The sequence below is a fragment of the Nestor notabilis genome, unplaced genomic scaffold (assembly GCF_000696875.1).
Source record: "Nestor notabilis isolate BGI_N333 unplaced genomic scaffold, ASM69687v1 scaffold23787, whole genome shotgun sequence".
Classification (NCBI taxonomy): Eukaryota; Metazoa; Chordata; class Aves; order Psittaciformes; family Psittacidae; genus Nestor; species Nestor notabilis.
Window position 1 is genome coordinate 4,867 of NW_009937269.1, and position 11,609 is coordinate 16,475.

An 11,609-nucleotide genomic window follows, 5' to 3' on the forward strand; every position below is an offset into this window, starting at 1 on the left:
CCACGGAGGGGCTGGGGGCACCGTCCGTGTGTTCACACACTGGGTAGACAAGGCCTCAGTGCCAGGGGTTAGTGGTGGCCTTGGCACTGCCGGGAACGGTTGGAGTTGATGGAATTAAAGCTCTTTTCCCACCTGGTTGATTCTACGGTTCACTTGATGGCTGGAAAAGCAGCACCTTCTTTGCCCCCATCACAGAATCATGGAATGGTTTGGGTTGAAGGGACCTTAAAGCCCATCCAGCTCCAACCACTGCCACGGGCAGGGACACCTTCCACTAGAGCAGGTTGCTCCAAGCCCCTGTGTCCAACCTGGACTTGAGCACTGCCAGGGATGGGGCAGCCAAACCTTCTCCATTCAACCCATCCCAGTGTCCCAGCACCCTCACGGGGAAGAGCTTCTGCCTAAGATCCCATCTCCATCTCCCCTCTGGCAGGTTAAAGTCCTTCACTTGGTGCTTTCTAAAGGATATTCTACAAGCGAAGCAGAGGTGGAGAATCCCCTCCATGACCAAGCCATCCACCCATGTGGGGATGCAGCCCAGAGCAGGGGGGGTCTGGGTGCAAGCACAGGAAAGCTGCTCTTTTCCCGGTACATCCTCCCATTTCCAGTATTAGCACTAACTCAGAGCAGGAACAAAGAGCAAGGATACGTTAAAGGGCTTTGAACCACATCGTTACCAACCCTCTGGATGGCCAGTTGCTCCTCTCTTTGGGACATGACTCTGTGCTTGGCCCCACGGGAGGTGGGTTTCACCATCCCACTGCCCATGGACGGCAGAGCAGCCTTCCCATCACCAGGTCCATCCCGAGCTCTCTTCCTCCTCTCGGGCAGCTTCTCGGGAGCGTTTCCCAGCAGGGCCACCCCTGTAGGAGCACCAAGACAAGGAGCTGCAGGGGAAGAGCTCTGCAATTCCTTTGCCAGAAGAGCATTTGCACCCTGTAGGGATCCCAACTGGCTTCAGGTGGGCAGGATACAGGGACCCCAGAGGTGTTCACTTCAAGTGAAGCTTAGTGGGGGAAAAGAACAATGCTGGTCCACACAGTGGGTATCCCCCCAGCACACACATCCTGCCCGACACTGATTTCTGCCAACGTCTGATGTTGGTCAGATTGATTCCAGCCCTCCAAACAGCAAAGAAAGGACCCAGAGACAGGTTCTGTGCTTGCCAAGGGCAAATAGGAGAGTCCTGCTCACACACTCACCCACATCTGCATGTTTGAGGGCTCCAACGTCGTTGGTGCCATCCCCACACATCAGCGTGACGTAGCCCAGGCTCTTCAGAGCAGTGATTACAAACTCCTGCATCAGGAAGGCACAGTGAGAACTGGCACCTGCTCTGCTTAGGTGCTGCCCTCTGGGCTGGGTGATGAGTCTGGGCCAAGTGCTTCTGTTCTGCAGAACGGGGTATCCTCAGCTGGGCTCCAAGAGCTCCACATGCAGGTTGTGATTTAGGGATGCAGAGCTACAGTGGCCACTGGGTTCAGAGCAACGTAACACCAGGGCATCTGCTGAGCTCTGGTTCCTGCTGGCTTGAGGATCAGGAGAGGTTGTGCTTCTGCTCAAGGCCAGGTTGGACACAGGGGCTTGGAGCAACCTGCTCTAGTGGAAGGTGGCCCTGCCCGGGGCAGGAGGTTGGAGCTGGAGGAGCTTTAGGGTCCTTCCTTCCAACCCATTCTACTATTCTAAGATCTACGTGGCTCCCTGCTAAGAACACTCCTCAACCTCTCACCTTCTGCTTTGGCACCACTCTGGCAAACACCTGGATGTGGGGGATGAGCTTCAGCAGCTGCTGCCTGTTCACAGACTGCAGATGAGAGAGACCTTCCCCAGTTACACACAGGTCGTATCGCTGGGTCAGCTCCTGCAAGGACGGTGGGAAGATGGGGAGCAAGACAGCACCATCAATGGACTGCCACTGCCAGCTGGAGCCTGGGAAGAGAAGGACAAGCTTGGCATGAGCATGCTGGAGGCACCTGGCTGGGAGAAATGCTCCCTGGTGTGTGCAGCCCCATGGAGGGCCGTGGACCCCCCTTTCCCAGCCATGAACGGGGGGGTTCTGGGCTGGCTGGCCTCTGAGCCTGCACAGCAAGAAGGGCTTTAAGCTGCTGTTCCTTTGGCTCTTCTGTGCTCCAGTGGCTTGGTTTGAGAGCTGGCAGAGGGATGTGTGCAGCCTGCTCAGCGCTCCAAGCCAGAGGAGAGAGGGGCAAAGGACAGAGGCTTATTCAGCCTCCTGGAAGCGGTTCACTGCCACTGTCAGCACCGAGCAGCAGTACTAAGAGCACGTGGTAACTGCTGCATTGCCCTGGCACTGCTTTGGCTGTTGTCCTGCCCAGGAAGGCAGGGTCTGGTCGTGGGCTCACTCACCTTTGCTCACAGGAGGCTGCAGGATGAGGGTGTGCTCCCTCTGCAGGAAGTGCAGCTCTCGGGCCACGTGGCAGGCGGTGAGAGGGTTGTCCCCTGTTATCATCACTACCTGAGGGGAAAGCAGGAGTCGTCCACAGTCAGCTCCGTGCAGGAAAAAAGGCACCTCAAGACACATCTCCTTTCCATTGGAAATGCTTCTGCACACCAGTGACATTCCCTACGGGAGGCAGCTCTGTGCAGCACCCTGCAGAAAGGCTTTGCATCTAGGCCAGGGCAAATCCCACCCCAAACCCAACATCATACCCACAAGGTCTCCCTGCCTTGTTCCACAAAGGCTTCCATGCTGGAATTCCCCATCCCAGTCACCGGGGCTATGGGCAAGGCTGGAATGGTGCCAGCACTTACGTGGTGTGATGCATTCTGGATCTCCCTGACGACGGATTTGGAGTCAGCTTTGAGAGGACAGGAAACCACAATGAATCCCACAAACCTCAGATCACATTCCAGAGCTTCCCGCTTTATCTCTCGTACCTGCCAAAGCAAAGCAGGGAGCTGAGTGTTTCCTGCTGCATTCTCGCTTTCCAACGGGCGCTTCCCTGCAATCAAAACAGCACTAGAAACATGAGTGCTCCGAGCTCATGGAATCACAGCATGGGTTGGGTTGGGAGGGACCTTTGAGCATCTTCATGGACCCCTCTGGATTTGCTCCAACAGCTCCACGTCCCTCTTGTGCTGTTGCCCCTGCAGGATTGCAAGGGGGGGTCTCACCAAAGCACAGCAGAGGGGGACAATTCCTCCCTCCATCCATAACACAAAGGGATTCCAAGCTGGCAGCACAATCTTCCCAGAAGACCCACACTGTAAACCCAACACTTAGTGCAGCTGTGGGCAAGCACATCCCAAAAGGGACCCCCCTTCCCCATCCCTGCTCACCCCAACTCTGTTTCCTTTAGCAAGAGCTCCATTTCAAGGCCAAAATACCTGCTGGTGAGTGAGGTGCCCCAGTTCCTTGTAGCCAAGGGCCAGCACTCTTGCCCCCTCATGTGAGATCTCCGTGTGGACAGCATGGTAGTTGCTTGGGCACTGAGACAACTGGAGAGGGGGTGGAGAAAACCATCCTATTAATGCAGTTTCAAACACAAGTCAGCAGCATATTTCAGCCTTTCACATTAACTCTGCAGCCAGGGGCAAAGAGGCACCTTTAGGAGGGTCCCTCCCCAGCCAGGGCAAAAAAGAAGTCCCCCATGTCTGCTCTCAGCAATGAACAGGGCCAGGAATGCATAAAGCTATTAGATGTCCCTGGGATTAGGCTGAAACTCCCCAGTGGAGGCTGTTTCCAGGCACTGTGATGAAATCCCTGAGTGCAGGCTCCAGACTCGGCACAGGAGTAAGGGGACAAGCACATCGAATGGGGTGGGCTGGAAAGGACCTTAAGCTCATCCAGTTCCAAACCCCTGCCATGGGCAGGGACACCTCACACCAGACCATGTCACCCAAGGCTCTGTCTTGAACACTGCCAGGGATGGAGCATTCACCCCTTCTCTGGGCACCCTGTGCCAGTGTCCCAGCACCCTCAGAGGGCAGAACCTCCTTATCTCCAACCTGAACCCTCCCGTTTCAGCCTGAACCCATCACCCCTTGTCCTATCGCTCCAGCCCCTGCTGAAGCTCCCTCTCCACATCCTTTAGGTACTGGAAGGTGCCAGAGCAGCTCGTTCCTCTCCTCGGAGGTGCTCTCACCATTGTGTGCAGCGTCTCGGGGGCCCCTTTCACAGCTGCAATGTAACAGAGCTCAGTGGAGCCGATCTTCTCGTAGGACGCCAGCACAGACATTCTTTTCAGGGCACTGGCAAAATGAAAGCGCTGGTGAATTTTCAGTCCCTGAGTTTTAATACTCCTGGAGAAAACTTTCTCATCTGGAAACAAAGAGATCAGGAAATCCTGAAAGGTTTCTCACTGCCGAAAGCAACATCCCTCCCTTTGGATCTCCCTGAAGTCACCCAGATCATACAAATGTCCTCTCTTTAGCTCCAAGCCCCCCGAGCTGGAAATACTTGTGCCAACAAGGAAGGGACAGAAATGCTCAGAAGAGCTGTGTGTGGGGGTATGAACACAGCAGGTTGAAGGTGTATTCCTAACACACAGAATCATGGAATGGGTTGGTTGGGGTGGAAAGGAGCTTAAGATCATCCAGCTCCAACCCCTGCCCCGGGCAGGGACACCTCACACTAGAGCAGGTTGCTCCAAGCCCCTGTGTCCAACCTGGCCTTGAACACTGCCAGAGATGGAGCTTTTACCACTTCTCTGGGCACCCTGTGCCAGTGTCCCAGCACCCTCTCAGGGAAGAGCTTCTTCCTTATCTCCAACCTGAACTGCCCCTGGTTCAGTTCAAACCCATCACCCCTTGTCCTATCGCTCCAGTCCCTGATATCATCATCACAGGTCAAACTCCAGAAGCAAACCCCCAACAGCAAGGGCTGCAGTTGGATGTGTGTGCAATACTGCTGGCAGGTTTCTACCTGTGTGTGGAAGACATGAGAGCAGAGCAAAAAGCCCCTGGAGAAAGCCCCAGGCCATGCTTAAGCCCACGCCGTCGTGTTTTCACTAGTGCAAGCCCTGCTGGTTGTGCCCTGATTATATGGCATCCTTATCCTGCGTTATCTGCAGTCCTGAGAACAGGCTTCTACCATTCAGTGTCCCTCAGACACGCAGCACAAGGATTTCCACCTCCCAGCCCACTTCCTGGGATCACACCAGATGGAATTCACTCCATGACATGAGACGCTGGAAATCTCCAGAGCTAATGTCATGCTCGGAACTGACACCACCAGTGTTATCATCACCATCTCCCCACCAAAACCCACCCCACAACCCACAGCCTATGGAAAACCAGGGCTGAAGTGTGAGCAGGAGGAGCTGGAAGCAGGTTTTACCTTTGGTCAGGGTCCAGTCCACAGCCATCAACATTGCCTTCTCCAGCGGGTCACCCACCAGCGTCCCGTCATCCAGCTGCACCAGCGAGTGGCAAGTGGCGATGGCTCGGTGGGTTTCCACGGGAATGTCGGATACTGGTGTCACTTCTTTGCCATCCCTGCAGCACAAGCACATCAGGTGAACGGAGCCACTCCCATTGTCTCAACACAGACCCTGGGACCCTTCCCAGCCCCAAATTCCTGCTCTAACAGAGTGGAGCTTCTCGCAGGGAGATCAAAGCCGCAGGAATCCTGGCTCTGACTCAGCTGCAGCAGAGCCAAAGCCCATCCTTTCTGCCAGTCCTCCAAAGCAAACTCCATTCAAGCAGAACACTTGAAGCAGAGGCAGAAACTAACACACTGAAGTAGCTGCAGAATGAAAGGACTCGGATGTCTCAGTGCTGCAGCACCCAGCCTCCGAGTGCAGCTCTTTGTGCCAGCGGGATGGGAAGGCAGGATGCTGCCGTAAGGAGCAGCAGTGAAGATCTCACGGGATAAAAATCCCATGCAAGAATTCCCTCCCCACCATTAAACTCACAAGGTCGGAGCCCACAGCCCTTGCCAGAGACCAACAACCCTCTCTCCTGCCAGTTCAACCCAATGCCTCCACTCTCGGAATCCCTGATTATCTCCTCTTCCTCATGGGAATGAGGAGCTCCCAAAGGCCAGATGCAAGCCCCCCTCAGGACCCACCTGAGCCCAGCCACCCCTCTCACGACCAGATGGTCACTGGTCAGGGTGCCAGTCTTGTCAAAGCAGCAAACTTGGACTTTGCCTGCGAAGGGGATGCGGAAGGGCTCCGTGCAGTACACGTCTAGGAGAGGAGAGGAAGTGCTGTGAGAGGAGCTACAGTGAGGCCAGGGCAGGCTGCTCGGGGGCTTTAATGAAGCCACCAAAGCCAGAGCATCAACACGGTGCTCTGACAGACTAATGAACCTCAAGCTTCCCACTCTGTGGCATCTGAAACCACAAGACACCAAGTTGTAGCAGTGATGTATTCCAACAGTCCCTATTCCACAGAGGAACCTGCTCAGTGCAGAACTGCAGGACTATGGAGCAAGCAGCTCTTTCCTACACTCGATTTAGACCCCACTTCAAAACGTGAGGGGTTTAAACCTCCTCACATCCACCAGCTCCAAACCCCCACTGGCACTGAGCAGAAACAGGCCTCTCCAGTAGCTTTACACCAGCTCTCCCTCAGTTCCAGGCACAAGAGAGCCCTAGTTTTGCTCCTGTGTTTAGGCTTGGTACTTACAGAGCTTGGCCAAGGCGATGAGGGAGGTGTTGACAGCCAGAGAGAGCTCAATGGGAAGCTCAGGGGGAACAACTGAGGTCAGTATTAAGGTACACTCCAGGAAGAGCTTGTAGCGGTTCCTGCTGGGATCCTTGGTGCCTATGGAAGGAAATGGGAGAGCTGCATCCTGCTCATCCTCAGCCTGGGCGCCCCACAGAGCTAAGGTGAGTAGCACAAAGAAGCTCACCTGCCTAGGAAGGGCTGTGGGAGGGCAAGAAAAGCATCCAGAATGCAGTGTGGGCCCCTACACTGCCCAACCCAGCTACTGTAACTCAGAAAGTACCTCAACTGGCCTTCCCACAAGCTTTGGGACAAGTCCTGGGGAGAGACCTGGAAGAGGCAAGGAGAAATCTCACCTTCAATCCAGACGTATGCTGCAGCAGCAATGGCAAAGACCAGCAGGAACAGGATGAAAATGAAGGTCTCTAAGTTATTGGCTGTCACTCTCTTCACCCCAAAGAGGATTGTACGGAGCAATTTCCCCTGAGAAGAACAGCCTTCAGTGCAAGAAGCTACCTCTGCAGCATGCAGTTCTTGCTTAAAAACATGCATGAATCCCCAGCTTGGAGTCACGCTCTGCTGTTTTGGTGCCAGAGCCTGAAAATCACTCCCATTTCGGCGATCCTCAACAAGCAGCAGCCAGGTCACCCATCATGAACCCCTCAGATACCCCCAAACTCGTTGCTAAGCCATTTAAGTTGATGGTTTCCTTGAAGCAGCCTTTGATTTTCAGTTGAAAACACTTCCCACCTCTACAAACACACTCCAATGGGCCTTGCCCAACATTCTCCTCCCAGAAACAGGAGCTGTAGCATACACATAGTGCAGCCAGAAACCCTAAATCCCAACTCCTGGATCCTGCATCAAACATCAGGCTACTTATTTGGCACACAGAGACCAGCTTTATTGCTTCCTCTTCCAAACAAACAAGTCATTGCAATGGCCAGATTTCTGTTTCCCCCCCTCTTCCTAAGGATTTCCTTACAGAGAAGCACTGACTGACACCATCAGCATCATGGACAAGTCCACATCTTACCTGAGATGTGTTGAAGCCAGTCCTCAGAGCATACGCCACACACCCGTTATCCACAGCTGGAACAGGAATGAAGAGTCAGCTCAGAGGGAAGCTTTGACAGGCTTATTGCAGACAGAACACACATGAAGCTGCAGCCTCCTCGCACAACAGACACACTTGAACAGAAGATCCCAGCAGTCTAACAACCAAGGTGAAACCTGAGAGCCAGGGTCAAGGAAACCAACTCAATGATACCCTCCAAAAGTTCTAACCGTGGAATGGGTTGGGGTGGAAAGGAGCTTAAGGTGATCCAGCTCCAACCCCTGCCATGGGCAGGGACACCTCACACTAGAGCAGGTTGCTCCAAGCCCCTGTGTCCAACCTGGCCTTGAACACTGCCAGGGATGGGGCATTCACCCCTTCTCTGGGCACCCTGTGCCAGCGCCTCAGCACCCTCATAGGGAAGAGCTTCTGCCTTAGATCCAACCTGAACTTCCCCCGTTTCAGTGTGAACCCATCACCCCTTGTCCTGTCACTCCAGTCCCTGATGAAGGTCCCACCTCCAGCATCCCTGTAGCCCCCTTCAGACCCTGGAAGCTGCTCTGAGGTCTCCAGCAGCTTCTCTTCTCCAGGCTGAACATTTCCAACGTTCTCCGCCTGGCTCCTATGGGAGCTGTTCCAGCCCCTGCTCATCCTCATGACCTCCTCTGGCCTTGCTCCGGCAGCTCCATGTCCTCCTTATGTCGAGGACACCAGAAGTGGATGCAGTGTCCAAGTGGGGTCTCAGGAGAGCAGAGCAGAGGGGCAGGAGCTCCTGCATGACCGGCTGCTCATCTCCTCTGGGTGCAGCCCAGGACACAGGTGGGTTCTGGGCTTGTTTCAAGCCATTTAACACAAAGCTAGGAGACCCTGGCAGAGGGAATGTGTGCAGGTACCTACGTTTCAGCCCTGTGCTGGCTTTCTGGGGCGGAATGTGCTGCACCACTTTGGTTCCCCCAAATATGATGTGCAAGCGGGCATCTGTCTGCATGTCCAAGACGTGCTCGGGGCTGAGATCCTCCACAGGCTCCTGCACAACAAGGTTCAAGCTCAGAATCCCAGCAGTAAACTTACAAAGACTCTGCTCTTATCCCACATAAGATAAGCTTCACTTCAACCAAAGGTGGCTTGAACTGAATTTAGACCTTAACACATCATTCAGCTCCTGATGCTGGGTTTAGAGCCAGCATCTGTGGAAATGCTGGTTTTGGGGGACTACTTCACCCCTGGTACCCTGAACTCAGCAAGGGATGCTCTGCAAGCATTACTTCATCCTCTTTAAGTCACCCACTGGCACAAGAAGAAGGCAGATGGAGGGGTTTGCAGTGCTTTACGCTTGTTCCTCCTCCCACCTCTTCCCAGCCGAGGGAATCTCGACTGGGGAATGTGTGGGAAGGTGATGCCATGCTCCAGAGGCTGGAGTCAGTGCCAGACAAAACAGACATTCCTGTTTCTCATTTCCCAGACACCATCAATCACTGCCAGGGAGCAGATACCAAACACTCGGGTTGGTTGCTTGGGGCAGCAGCCACACTCAGACATGAACCTCCACTCCCAAGTTTTCCAGTGGCTGGAATGCTTCCCCCTCTCCCAGGTTGCTCCAAGTGAAGAGCATCTCACAGACCTTCATCTGTGGCACGGACTCTCCTGTCAGCATAGCTTCATCCACAATGCACCTTCCCCGGAGCAGCAGCACATCACATGGCACCAGGTTCTCATGTGGAGATCGCCCTGCAATGAGCACAGCAGAAGGGAGGAGAAGCTCAAAGGCAGAAGTGTCTTGTGGTGGGCTGCTTGTCTGGCAAGACATGGCTCTGCTTCAGCTTAGCTGAGACTCCTGCAGCTTCAAACCCCCCCCATCATGCAGCAATGCTGAGAGCCAAAAGGGCTGGAAGGGGATTCAGTCTCTAGCAAGACCAGGAATGCTGAAAGCACCTCACCCAGTTCTCATTGTCATGGAGGGAGGCTTCAAAGCCTGGGATCACATCCCAGGGTGATACAGCCTCCAAAGGGAGAGCAGGTTAAGAGAGAGCTCTGCATCCCCCTTCCCATTGCAGGGAGGAGGCTCCAGGAGACCTCAGAGCAGATTCCAGTGCCTAAAGGGCTTGGAGCAACCTGCTCTAGTGGAAGGTTTCCCTACCTGTGGCAAGGGGTTGGAGCTGGGTGAGCTTTGGGATCCCTTCCAGCCTGAACCAGTCTGGGATTCTGGGAATCTGAGGCTGCCCATTGTAACATGCTGGAAAGAGCCTGATTTTAAAGCAGCAGCCACGATGCAAGTCCTTACCAATAGAAACAATATCCCCTGGGATGATCTCATCACTGGAAATGGGGCGCCACTTACGGTTCCTGTACACCTGCAGGGACAAAAGAGCACCTTCAGGAGCTCTGCAGCCTTCAGAAGGGGTGAGAGGAAAAGGAGGGGGAAAAGGAGCAACACATCAGCTAAAAGACATCAAGAATTCCATGCCCAGGTTCTGTGCTTTCCATCACCTGGATCATGTAAGGCTTGTTGCCCATTTTTCGTATCTCTGACATGTTCCTCATCTGCTGCTGGACCAGAGAAGCTTCAAATGCAACCAACATGGAGAGAGTGAACACGCTGTAGTACCAGTACTCATCCAGGCACCACAACCCCACGCAGAACACCTGCAGAAGAACAATGCAACGCTGAAGTTGGGCTCATCTCACTCCGAAAACAAGCGCCTCCCGGTTCCAGGAATTCTTTTTGGAGCTGACTTGGTCCCCATTTAATTGTAGCAAGCCACAAAACCCGAGAACCACAGGAAAGCATCAGGGGGAGGCACCTCCTGAAGTCAAATCAATGTTAGGAGTGCAAGAACAGCACCTGCTCCTGGTTTGAGCAAGCTGCCAGCTGATTTCTGGCTCTCGAGCCGGGAATTGTAAGGAATTCTCCCATTTTCTAGCAGGGAAAAGCATTTACAGCTGGTTTGTTACCTGGAAGACGAAGAAGGGAGCTGTAGCTCTCTCTTTAAAGAGCTCCAAGAACTCTGGCACCACCATCTCAGCCCTGGGGAAGAAAGGAATCCTTATTAACCTCAACATTCCACATCCTCAGCACAAGCCCAGCCCAAAAGCCACCCGCAGGCTCCATCAAACTCAGAATCTCCCTCTTTTCAACGGCTTTGCTTCAGTTAAATGCAATCAGTCTCCACCTCCAGCCCACCCTTTGGGCTGATGCTGGTCTCTGGCCTTAAAGGAACTGGAAGTGCTGGAAGTGAAACCTAAACCCACTGTGGTTCCTGACTGGGATTCCCTGGCAAGCAGAGCTCTGGGTGAGGAAAACTTACTTGTTTGTGCCATATTTCTTCTCAGCTGCTCGGATATCTTTGTCTTCCTGGTAGCCTCGGGCATTCTGGTAGTAACAAAGGGGATGTTCCACGGGGAAAGCTACAGGGAGAAACTGTTTCTTGCCATCCAGCTCATAGGAATATTTGATTTTTTGGAATTCAAAGGAAAGAGCCTCCTGCCCGTCCTCACCCTGCAAGTGAACAAACACCAAAGGCTTCACTCCACACATAACCTGAAAAAGGAAAGACACCCCAGTCCCTGAAACATCTCATGATTGTGTGACTCTGCTTATGCACCAGGAAACAGCGTGGAACCCTTCACACAGCTGGGGTTTGACTAAGAACTCCAGTGAGGAGCTCCTAAAGCTGCAGCAGCTCCTGCACACGGTCACATCCTCACCTGGTCTCTGTGCAGGGGCACCAGTTCCACCGAGCCGTTGTTTGGGGTTGGCACAACTTTAGCTAATGTGGCTTTCTTAGGACAAGGTTCCTGAAACACAAACAAGAGACACTTCATAAAGCAGAGCCCAGAGCCTGGAATTCGATGGCTTGGGAAGAATCCCTGCTGGGTCGCTTCATGACACCAGGAGAATCCCAGCCTGGTTTGGGTTGAAGAGA

At 53.8% G+C, this 11,609-nt stretch overlaps 1 protein-coding gene across 1 annotated transcript in view; it reads right to left on the reverse strand.

The window, feature by feature from the left end:
* The window catches only part of ATP13A1 (ATPase type 13A1), a gene marked incomplete at its 5' end in the record, with an annotated part of 14,603 nt that extends 3,122 nt beyond the window's left edge, over positions 1 to 11,481 (reverse strand). The window contains 19 exons of the mRNA XM_010018752.1: positions 682 to 863; positions 1,203 to 1,299; positions 1,730 to 1,929; positions 2,365 to 2,473; positions 2,770 to 2,895; positions 3,346 to 3,456; positions 4,104 to 4,279; positions 5,297 to 5,454; positions 6,029 to 6,149; positions 6,591 to 6,728; positions 6,986 to 7,112; positions 7,666 to 7,721; positions 8,584 to 8,713; positions 9,308 to 9,414; positions 9,968 to 10,037; positions 10,174 to 10,329; positions 10,639 to 10,711; positions 10,992 to 11,182; positions 11,392 to 11,481. Coding sequence (XP_010017054.1) covers positions 682 to 863; positions 1,203 to 1,299; positions 1,730 to 1,929; positions 2,365 to 2,473; positions 2,770 to 2,895; positions 3,346 to 3,456; positions 4,104 to 4,279; positions 5,297 to 5,454; positions 6,029 to 6,149; positions 6,591 to 6,728; positions 6,986 to 7,112; positions 7,666 to 7,721; positions 8,584 to 8,713; positions 9,308 to 9,414; positions 9,968 to 10,037; positions 10,174 to 10,329; positions 10,639 to 10,711; positions 10,992 to 11,182; positions 11,392 to 11,481 — 2,418 coding nt within the window. The remainder of the gene's footprint in view (positions 1 to 681; positions 864 to 1,202; positions 1,300 to 1,729; positions 1,930 to 2,364; positions 2,474 to 2,769; positions 2,896 to 3,345; positions 3,457 to 4,103; positions 4,280 to 5,296; positions 5,455 to 6,028; positions 6,150 to 6,590; positions 6,729 to 6,985; positions 7,113 to 7,665; positions 7,722 to 8,583; positions 8,714 to 9,307; positions 9,415 to 9,967; positions 10,038 to 10,173; positions 10,330 to 10,638; positions 10,712 to 10,991; positions 11,183 to 11,391) is intronic.
* Positions 11,482 to 11,609: the final 128 nt, after the last annotated feature.